We start from the raw sequence: 12276 nt of genomic DNA on the forward strand, positions 1-12276 counted from the left end.
ATAAAATGATTTCTAAAAAGTATTTAAAAATTAGAAAAATAAATTAAAAAGCCGAAAAATGAAATAAAAATAAAGAAAATATATTAATTTTCTTCTATTTAATATATATTTTTTTACATGTTTTCTTTGTATTTTAAACTTATTTCATGGGTTCTATGTACTTGCAGCTTATGCGCAGTATATATAACAAATTATTATTTTTTTTTAATCTTCTTCGACAANTTTTTTTTTTTTTTTATTTTTTTTTTTTTTTTTTTTTTTTTTTTTTGTCTTTTTATTGTGTTATATATGTATTTGAAGAAATTAATTTACTTCATTATAATATTCATGAACTCAATAATTATCATCAATGTGACTAATTAATTTTTTAATGACTAGTTTGAACAATAAAAGTTGTAGATAAAAAAAAAAAAAAAAAAAAAAAAAAAAAAAAAAAAAAAAAAAAAAAAAAAAAAAAAAAAAAAAANTTTTAAAAAAAAAAAAAAAAAAAAAATGTCCGATTTCTCCACCGTTGAGACAGAAAAAAAAAAAACTTTTTTTTAAAATTTTTTATTCTCACTATATATGTAACTAAACTTAAAAATCAAAAAAAATAAGAAAAACAAATGTGATAAAAAGAAGAAAAAAACTGCAATTAGGAAGAGAAAAATAAAAAAAAGAAGAAAAGCGAGTTAACGTCACCTGCCAAAAATAAAGTAATCGACATTCCTAGGAACAAATCATATAAAAACTCTTTTTCCTTTTGAGAGATGAGGAGAGAGGGAGGGGGGGGAGGTCCTTATCAGGGGGTGTCTGTGTGCCTGGGATAGTCGCAAAAGAAAAGAGAGTCGTGTCAACAGAACCAATAGGCTGTTTGAGAGAGATCGGTACACCCATAAATGCCGTCAGTTCAGAATCGAAATGGATGCCATAGACGGGTAGAACCACAGATTCCAAGGATCGATGTTCCATACTCTGGCAGCCGTACTGTGCCTGGCCGCATTAGTGAATTCGGCCAGCAGTTGTGGGCCGTTGAGGGGCGGCGGACGACGTAGGCCACCGCGAAAATTAACACCTTTGGTCTTTAAGCAGCATGTTCCAAACGTGAACGAATTTACGTTAGGTGCAAGTGGTCAGTCTGAAGGAAAATTGACCAGAGACCATCCAAAATTTAAAAGCGTGCTTGTTCCAAATTACAATTCGGATATTATATTTCGAGACGAAGAGGGAACTGGAGCCGATAGACTTATGACACAGGTAGGTGTCTTTCTTTAATGGTTCGTTTCTTACCTATTCACTGAGAATATAAGACTTCCCCTATTAGCGTAAAATTTAATTGCCTGAACGCAGTTTTATTAGAGTTTAATTGCTTGCTACATTTTACTCACTCAGAGGAGGTTTTAAATTGTTTATGAATAGAAATATTTTGCTACATTTTACTCACTCAGAAGAGATTTTAAATTATTTGTGCTTCTTTGCGAATAGAAATTTTTTGCTACATTTTAATCACTCAGAAGAGATTTTAAATTGTTTGTTCTTTGCGAATAGAAATTTTTTACTACATTTTACTCACTCAGAAGACATTTAAAATTATTTTTTCTTTGTGAATAGAAATTTTTTGCTGCATTTTACTCACTCAGAAGAGATTTTAAATTGTTTGTTCTTCTTTGCGAATAGAAATTTTTTGCTACATTTTAATCACTCAGAAGACATTTAAAATTATTTTTTCTTTGTGAATAGAAATTTTTTGCTTCAGTTTGCCTACTCAGAAGAGATTTTAAATTGTTTGTTCTTTGTGAATAGAAATTTTTTGCTACATTTTACTCACTCAGAAGAGATTATAAATTATTTGTTCTTTGTGAATAGAAATTTTTTGCTACATTTTACTCACTCAGAAGAAATTTTAAATTGTTTGTTGTTTGTAAAAGGAATTTTAGTGTCTGCTATACTTCACTGATTTAATGGTTTGATACATTTCAATATGAAGAGATTTTAATTGTTTCTCTGTGAATAAATTTTCAATGTGTACTTTATTTTGAGAGGATAAACTTTCCCTTAACTGATCTAATTTTATGCAATTATATATTGAAGTGAACTGCATATTAAATTGAATTTATCACTGCTATGTTACTTCGCTAGGCATGAGTTAGGTGTAGGTATATTTTTCTAAGTTAGTCTTCAGCGAAAAAAAAAATTCTGTTTTCAGATTAAAGTTTTATTTTGCTATTGGTATTGTACTAAAATAATTCTTCATTATTTACATTTTTTTTATAATTTAAATAACGGGGTAGGGGGAATGAAAATAAGATTTTTTTCTTTTCTTGTTGGTTATGCTCTGCGTTATTTTAAAATTCTTTTTTAAAATCCTTTATTTAAATTCAATTTAGTATTCTGTAACTATTTTTCGCATTCACTTATAGAATATGTCCATATTTTTTTCAAAATTTATCTAGCAGAGCCAAAGAACTGTTTTTTTCTTCTTTTCTAATCATACAGGATGTTTCTTTCTAATCATAGCATTCTAGTGCTTATAATAATTTAATTACTATACATGAGGCACACGCATCTTCTTCTGTATACAATTTGGACACTAGAAGATAAGTTAAGAAAGAGAGCAGAAAAATAGATTTCAATATTTATCGCAACAATATTTAATTTTACTTGGTTCATAACGGACTATTAAGTTATTAACTTATAGACTTAAACCGTAATTTAGCAAATTTTGAATTAGTTTTAATTTCTCGAACTTTTAACCTTTTCAAAAGTGTTAATCATTTTCTTAGTCTTATTATTCGTAAACCTGAAGTTATTCTCTGAAGCTCTATACTTATTGATTATTTTTTGTTATTTAAGAATATGTTTCATTTAAATGATGTTGGGTAAAATTCAGTCATTTAAAAATATGGTAAATTTATATTATACATAAGCCACAAAATAAATTTGAAAACTGCAAATTTCTTGATTTTCAATGAATAATATAGATGTATGTATCAATAGATAAAATACATGGGAATCACTCAAGCAATGTTAGAATTGATTCGCTTTTAAAAAATTGCTTTGTTTGCTGAATTGTTCATACATTTACAATTTATTCCAATAGACTCTTCGATGCATTCTTTGTAAATAAAATCTATTTTTAATTTAGTTAAAATAAAAAAATAATTGAGAAGTTAAAATGAGACATTTCTTTAAACCCTGGGTCGGTCATATGACAGTACTCAATCGCCCAAACTGCAAACGAAATGCAATCACAAATGTCTGTATTTTATATTTAAAAAAAATATTGTATCAATAATTATTTCAACTGAAAAGAATAATTTGAAAAAATATTTTATTTTAAATAAAATAAAATAGTTAAATAAATTTCAGGAACTAAATAATGGTTCACTAGAGAGCATCTAATAGAAAATATTTGCTTTGATCACAAGATTATGATTTTTTTTATCAATTATTTTAGAGTGCTAGTAAGATTTTTTGCTCGTGACTTATTTTTAAGTGCAATTTTAATTTTTTCTTATTTACGTAAATATATATTTAGAAAGAGATAGAAATTGTTTTAATGCGTTTTTTCTTCTTCATGAAACTACTCAATTTAACATTTTGCGTGCAAGCTAAATGACAAATTACATTTTAAAACTTTTCAATTAGCGTCTAATTTTATAATATATATATATATATATATACAGGGTGTCTATAAAAGAACTCCGGGGTTTTAAAAATTCATATCTCACTAACTATAAAAGATAGCAAAATTTAGTCGATTTCTCTGAAAAGANAATTTCGAAGAAAATTAAGAAAAATAATAATAAGTTTCATTTACTGCGTGTAAGCGGTAGATACATGGCACACATAAAATAAGTTTAGCGTTTAACATGGACAAATATGGAAAGAAAGCATGGAAATATTAAATTAAAGAGATTATATCTTTTTCTTAATTTTACTTTATTTTCCCGGTTTTTACTTATTTTCTAAAAATTTTTAAATACTTTTTAAAAATGATTTTATTTATTAATAATTTGTCTTCTTCTCGTTAAAAATATTTATCCATGTTTTCTCTATACTATTTCTAACTTAATAGGGGTTTATTCACATCCTTTCTTTCATGAGAATGCTTTGAGGAAATTTTTTTATTGTTTGTGTTTAAAGTTAAATACAAAAAAAATTGATTGATTGGTTGCTTTCGCGCGCTTTATTTAATTTAGATTAAAAGAAGTATATTTTTTAAGATGAAAAGGAAAATTAAAAAAAAATATTGGTAGGAAAATTGTAACCTATGTATACCATATATATATATATATATATATCCCTCCAAATGAAAACTTCTATTTATTTAATTTAGAGAATTTCTTTATAATATATATATTCGTATACCAAACACTCGTTAGTAACTTACTCATTTAGTGTGGTCTAGCATTTTATTTAACTTAAAAATCATTACCTGAAATTGTAGTAATCATCATACCTGAAATTGTAGTTAATACAGTTTTATCAATGCAATCGTCTTAAAAAAAAAAAACTGAACTTTATTTTTTTTTAAAGTTAATATTCTATATCAGTCGCTTGATTGTACATCACAAATATTTTTTATTTAAATTAATGAAGTCTTTTTTTTTTGTTAAATGTTAATTTTGAATGTTAAGTTAAAACAACCCAACTTTAATTTTATGAATGTAAACCAAAGATGGGTGTGCAGAGAGAAGTTGGCAACCAACATATAAAACCACTAAAACTTTAAGTATTTATTACACAAATATTTTGAATGCGAATTTTTTTAATAGGTTTTATGGGGAGGGGGGTATAATATGATTTTAAAACAAATTTTAAGTTTCAAGGTAGATAGAAAAGAGTCGAATCCCACCAATTTAATTTGAATAATGCTAACAAAAAGTCAGAATATAATAAGAAAGATTGTTTATTATATTCAATGCATAGTTTATTATTATACAACATATAAACAATATTCAAACTGTCGTAATTACTGTTATTCTTTATTCTAGCAGCATTTTGATATTCAAATGCTGTATTCTGATAGTATATATGTTGTTCTGCTTTGATCTAACGTAACTTGAATTAAAAATTCATTTTAAAATCAGAAAAAACTCTTTATATAACTTTTGATACTGGTTGCCTATACTTAAACAATTAATACGATTTTAACTAATTTTTTTTTTTTTAAATAATTTTTCAAGACTTATTTTGAAAAATAAATTATACTTGTAAAATAAAATTCTTTATAAGAGATATGAGGCGATTATTGAAAACACCTCCAATTAAACCTGTTTCAATGTTTGTTATATGTGATTAGTCATATTCTGATACCGTTTTTTTTCTCGATGATAAATATAAATTTTGCACCCCCCCCCCTCGAAATGCGTATTTTTGTTCTGAATTTGGTTAGGATGAAAAAGTACATATTAAGTGCGGTCGTTACGAAATACCCAGTACACAGGAAGGCATAAATGTTATTTTCGTGGCAATACTTTTCATTTTGAGTTAAATTCATGAAAACATAATTTTTATTATATTTTAAGCACTATTGACTCATTCTTTAAGAGTTTAAGCTTTAAATTCATTTCTTTATTTTAAGCACGAGTGAAAGAATGATAAGTATTTTTGAAATAGATAAATATAGTAGCCAGGCTTTATTGATAATTTTAAAAGATTTATAACATAAATAAATAAAGGAAGAGTATCATCCTAGGAAACAGGGACTAAAATATTTCCTTCAAAGAAGTATTTATAATGTACTAACAGAATACCCGTTCATCATACGAGGTGAATAAAAAAATAATAGTAATAACCAATAAATAAATACTGAACAACACGATGAAATATTGCACGAAACTAAAAGGCATACACCGACATAATTATTAAAACTAAACTTACATCATTTATTATTGTTTGTTGCCCTTCCCGGTGCATTTACTTTATTTAATTAAGCAAAATACGTTTTTTGAAGTTCATCTCATAACTGCATTCAGCATCAGCCAGTGCTCGCCGTCAACTCATGATAGTCAAAATTTACCACTACTGAATAATTTTATCCGGTACATATTACTTTTGAGGGAACGCTTATTTCCAAATTATCGGTATTAAAGAAAATCAGTATTTGTGAAATTTTAACAATTGCCAAATTTATCTATATACTAGTTTTTACATACATTAGTATGTTTGAGGCCTATTACGTAACCCTTCGGCATTTTAGTTTTGTGCTAAATATATTTATCAGTGGTAGAAACGAAATATTAAAAAACAGATAAAATTCTTTTAAGTACTCGAGGGCGTGAGATTTCTCTATCTGAACTTTAACATTTAAAATGTTTATAAATAATTATATTGAAAAATTTCTTCTAATTCTAAATCATGAAAATAATAGTACTTTGCTCCCACTGGAAAAGGTATTTTTTGAAGATACTTATTAAATCTGCACCATAATATCGGTAGTGCATATTACCAGAATTCCCTTCAAGCGTCATCTGTGTCAGGCGATTTTCTACGGTTCCCCTAAACAAGTAATTACCTTTTCTCTAATCACTTTTTGGTTTTCAATTCATAGCTTATTTTTTAAATTTCAATTAATATATGTTACCATGATTAATTAAGCATCGTTAGGGTCCATAATAGTATAGCATTTTTTTACAGTTACTCCAAAACGAATAAGACTTTTATTCCAATAATTTTGTTTTTAGTACGAAGTTTATTTCTTTAACTTCAATATGCATTTATTAACTAAATTAATTACGGATTTCTTACGTATCTTTTAACGAATTGGTATCATCTTCCCGTTAATCTTACCATTCAATACATAGCTAATTATATTTTCATTTAAATAGAGCTAATCCTTCTATAATATATATATATATATATATATGGATAGATAAATTATTTTAATAAACTCTGAAGGTATGAAAAAGTTATAAATATGAAATTTACATTACATTATATATAAAATTTACTCAGTTTAAAGCTGAGTATTTTTTTAGAAGAGAAATTTTTATATTTGTAGTTAAATAAGTACGTAATCAGTTTTTCATTTTGGGTAAAATTGGAATAATTACGTCGAGAAAAGCAACATCTGCTATCACAATTGTGTAAATATTTTGGAAGGGGTTTTTTGTAGTCTTAACCGATAATACTGTTCGATTTCTATGAACCGGAAGCTGACCTTTTTATCTTGATTGTTGTCGAGTACCTGAAAATTCCAAAACAAAAGGTTTCCTGCATTTAGGGTATACTTCAATTGTTCGATTAGAATTTTCTAGAGTTCCGAGGTAATGTGTATATATATATATATATATATATATATATAAGCCNTATTATTACATGAGTTAAAAAGTTATAATTAATATGAAATAAGTAAATTTTTAATATCGTTTGCATCTATGAGTAAATTTTGAATGCAAAAGATTCCATTCATATTTGGTTAATATTTTTTAAAAAAATATGCATAACTGTAACATTTGATTTTAAATTCTATTAAAAAATATTAGTTTTTTTATTTTTTGTTATCACAAATTGAAATCTCCATAACCAATTTCAATATGCTTTAATTAGATTACCAATTATAATTAACAATTAAATAACTTTTAGTTTTAGAGAAAAACTTCTCCCAATTTTTAAAAAAAAAATTCCCGATATGATTCCAAAGAAACTTTATATTTTTATATTTTGGCCTTCCATTCTTTAAAATACACTGTAAAAAACTTCGTACAAAATTTTGGTAAAAAGTATCAGCTCTCAGGCTGCCAGTACATTTCACAATAATTTTTGAATAGAACAAAAATCTGATAAACTGTAATTTCTGTGCTAATATTTACTGATAAATCACTATATTTAAAAAATACTATTATAAAAATTATGGTATAAAATTGTACAGCAAAAATGGATTTTATAGTAAAACAGGTTTGAAGGATGCTACACACAGAGGACTAGTACATTTCACCGTAGTTTTTCACTATCTCTTAATTTTATCTAAAGTTACAAATTTCTTAAACGTTTTTTTTTTCTCTATTTTTTCAGTTTTAGAAAAATGTTCTTTCGTGTATTCTTTTGACTATTTTGTCTACGTAAGTAAAAATCAAAACAAGATATTTACTTCCTGGCGGAAAAAAACTTGTAAAATTACCGTACTGCTTATAATTTTGGTTAATAAAACTAAAATATACTGTATTTAAACTATTTATTTGATAATTTTTCCGTTCATATGGTAACGATTTTCCGGAAACTTTGATTTTCAAAATTGCAATTCTCATGACTATCTATCTAGTAAAAAAATAAAAAACTGGAAAATTATATTCAGTTGAATATTTCGTTTTTATGCCATGCTCAAATGAACCATAGTGAAGTGACGAAATTTTACCACATTAGCAAATTTTATTTTATGTATTAAGACCCTATTTTATTGTTAATTTTACCAAAACCATTACCAAAGCGCTTCGTTAATTGCTTATTAATGTTCATATAATAGCCGGAAACACGGCACATTTTACCATATTCTGGTAGTTTTGAGCGTACATTTTATTCTCATTGTGTGTATGATTCATATTTATATATCATACGAATCAAAATTGTAAAAGAATAAATAAAAAAACGTTTCCTCCTCGCAACAAAGAAGATAAGTGATGAAAAGAAATTTATGAGATTTTTATGATCCTCAAATGAAAGATAAGGTGAACAAGCAATGAATGTTGTCAACAGAGGAATTTTGCGGTCTTTTCTTATGATTAATTGCGGATATTAGAAAGTTAAAACTATAAATATCATCTAAACCTATTTTTCAAGCAATAATTACTTAAAGCACTTGTTATATACAGTATCATAAGTTAATGGAATTTAAGTAAATTTTAAAATAAAATCTAGATGGAAAAAAATATATAAAATAAATAGTCTTTGACAAAAGTTTTATAATTTATTTTGAACTAAGGTGCATTCGAAGAAATGTTCATTACTGTAACTTTTTTGAACACTATGCTACCTTATAGTACATATTATTTTCATATTCTTATTGTTATATGGGTGATTCTCACGAAGCATGACAATGCACTGTCCCTTGCTTCAAGATCTAATACTAGAAGAACTTTTTTTTTAAAAAAAGTTAACAAATAGCATTGCTGTTAGCATTTTAAAATGACTTTGCACTAGCATTGACTGTTTTGTATACTTAAAAAATTTAATTGAATATCAAAATGTCATTTTCCTGGCATGTCCCAAACAATATTTCCAACAATAACTAGCTTCAAAACTTCCCACACATTTTTCAAAATCTATTTTTTTTTATCTTATCCTATGTAAGCTTTTCTAGAATATACGAAGAGGATATTGTTTACTAAAATTTCGTTTAAAATAATTTTTTCTGTCAATAATTTGTTTGTCCCATGAAAATCTGTCATTTTCCTGGCTACTTTTATTTAGTGATTTATAACCAAAGTAGATAGCGCCAGGAATCAATATCTTATGATAATAGATTGATTAGATACCCTCCAATCTGAACATGTCTTGTTGCATGAATAACGAACCAATTTTCTGGCTCAAAATCTATTTCAAGAAATTTTTCAAGGTGAGTAGGTTTTTATGCTGTCATTTTCCTGGCTTCTTGAAATCATTGATAACAAAAACTACATAGATTTATCTGAGTTATTTTAAGAAATACTGTTGTTTTCTGCAGAATATAAACGTCTTCGGCCAAAATATTAAATTAAAGTAAAGTTATATGCCATAAAATGACGAATTTGTCATTATCCTGGCTGTCATTTTTCTGGCTTATGAATGCCAGGACAGTGAAGTGTTACCAGAAATTCTTTTTAATTGCTAATACTGTAAAGTGGGAAAGCAAATATTAACCTAATACCAAGTTTATGCATGATTGTAATATGCTTGAATGTAATTAAAGTTATTTATTTATTTAATGATTGATTATTATACACAATTTTATTCTGTACATATCAGCAACAAATTTTTTTTTGTTTCTTTCTACAGTGGATAAAAAGAAAATTAATTTAAGCAATTTATGGTCCATCTAACATGAAGGCTTAAGTTGAGTTACTTACTATTAACTTAAAGTGACTGTTTTTTAAACTTCTAAGGTAATATGTCATTTTCCTGGCATTCAAGAGTAGATTTTTTTTGTTAAAAAAATTAAATTTAGAGGGGGGGGATATAAAAGAAAGAGTCTTTGATAAAAGTTTTATAATTTATTTTGAGCTAAGGTTCGTGTTATTTTCGAAGAATTGTTCAATCGAGTATATATATATATTTTTTTTTAACTTTATACTATCTAATTTACAATTTTGGTTCATATTATTTTCAAAGGGGTGTATAACATTCATTAAATAGTGAAACAATATTAATTATTGAAAACAAAATTTGGTTTCAATTCTGTTGAGCATATTACATACACTCAATGTAAATAAATATGAAGGGGAGAAAAAAGAAAATACCTTTCGAAAAGAAAAACATTTGATACAATATCAAACAACTGATGTCTGGAGAAAAAAAAGAAAGGAAAAGAAAAGCTCACATTGGGGAGAAGAACATCAGTTAATCAATCAAGTGAAACAAAATACTTTTCTTTTGCACATTCTTTTTTATTCTTTTTTTTCTATTAGATACATATTTCTATCTGTTTCTATCATTTTGGTTTTCAGCTGAGATATGTATTTCCTTTCATTTTTCCCCTCCATCTAATTAGAAAACACTTTCAATTACTTAACAATCACATATTCTTTATCAAATGCTGGTATTTTCTTTAAAAGATATTAAAATGATAATATGGGCTTGAGAGCTGGGCTAGATGAAATCACTATTTATTTTAATAAAATGGATATTATTGAAAATGAGATCGATTTCAGTTAAAATGGTATTATTATTTATTTTTTTATCGAAATTCATCCTGTTGTATACGGATTCAATGAAAAGGGAAATGTTATTTAGATTGCAGTTTCGAATTCTAATAAATTTCTGCAATTTTCCTGTAAATTTACTCTTAAAACAAATTTCTAAGGCGTGCAATTATTTTAAACTGAACAAATTATTATAAGCCTTTAAAGCATTCTTTCTAAATATTCCATCAATAATAACTGTGGCTATTGGAACATAAATTTGGCGATCGTTTGACAAAAAATTTCGTTAAAAGAAAATCACAAAGTTGTCTATTCAAAAAAAAATATTTATTTAAGGGTGAGTTCAAATTTGTTTTTTAATATTTTGTTGACTGTTTCTTGATGTTTTAACATTTTACATACGAATTGCTTAAATATCTTACGAAATGTTAAAAAGAAATCTTTCCTTGATTATTAGCCTAGAAAATCTAGAAAAAATGTTAAAGTTAACATATTTTTTGTTCTATTCTGCATTTCAGGTAAGTATGCATCAGTGTTAAAATGCTTGTATGAATTTTTAATATTTAAAGGTCGCATTTAGACCAGATATTTCATGACCTCGGATCATATATTAGTCGTTCTACAATTCAGTGCAGAATTTTTATTTTTAGATTACTATTTTTTACGCCTGAAAACACTTAAAGAAATTGATTTAAAAGAAAGTAATTGCCATAACTTATAAACATTTGAAAATTAAAAAAATATATATACACTAAGTAACATTGAAGGGTGCTTTTTTTTTCCTTCCTCAATAAGATTTTTGTATTATATTTCAAAACTTTTTAAGGTGTTGGGTACTAAGGAATCCCTCACTCTTTCTTTTCGCGAAAACAAAGTAATTAATATTTTTATAAGTGATAGAAGCTAAAAAAATTTAAATCAAGTGACTGCATTTTTATTTTTTAATCAATCAGTATCCATGGTTAGATCAGGTTACTGCATTATTATTTTTTAATCAATCAGTGTCCATGGTTAGATCAAGTTACTGTATTATTATTTTTCAATCCATCAGTATCTATGTTTAGATCACGTTATAGCATTATTATTTTTCAATCAATCAGTATCTATGCTTAGATCAAGTTACTGCAATATTATTCTTCAATCAATCAGTATCTATGGTTAGATCAAATTAGAGGATAAACGATCTGTTTAACAAACCCAACTTCGTGCTGCGTGCTATGCAAATTCATGGATCTAATTTGATCCAGATAAGAAACATAAGAGCAATGTATGGATACTCCATCAAAAAGAAAAAAAAATAGAAAAAAATTCCTACAATTTCAATGTGTTCTTTAAATTTGTGTCAGTTTAGGAGTGTCTTACAAAAAAGATCTCACTCTCTCTCTCTCTCTCTCTCTATATATATATATATATATATGGATATATGGATACCTGATTTGAATACTTTTTCGCGACATAT

The 12276-nt window shown here is 26.2% G+C and overlaps 1 protein-coding gene across 1 annotated transcript in view; it reads left to right on the plus strand.

Moving 5' to 3' along the window:
- Positions 1 to 851: 851 nt before the first annotated feature.
- Positions 852 to 12276, plus strand: part of LOC107451809 (sonic hedgehog protein-like) — a 61171-nt gene continuing 49746 nt past the window's right edge. The window contains 1 exon segment of the mRNA NM_001323827.1: positions 852 to 1236. Within this exon segment, the coding sequence (NP_001310756.1) occupies positions 943 to 1236 (294 nt within the window). The 5' untranslated portion in view covers positions 852 to 942.

The sequence above is a fragment of the Parasteatoda tepidariorum genome, chromosome 4 (assembly GCF_043381705.1).
Source record: "Parasteatoda tepidariorum isolate YZ-2023 chromosome 4, CAS_Ptep_4.0, whole genome shotgun sequence".
NCBI classification, from domain to species: domain Eukaryota; kingdom Metazoa; phylum Arthropoda; class Arachnida; order Araneae; family Theridiidae; genus Parasteatoda; species Parasteatoda tepidariorum.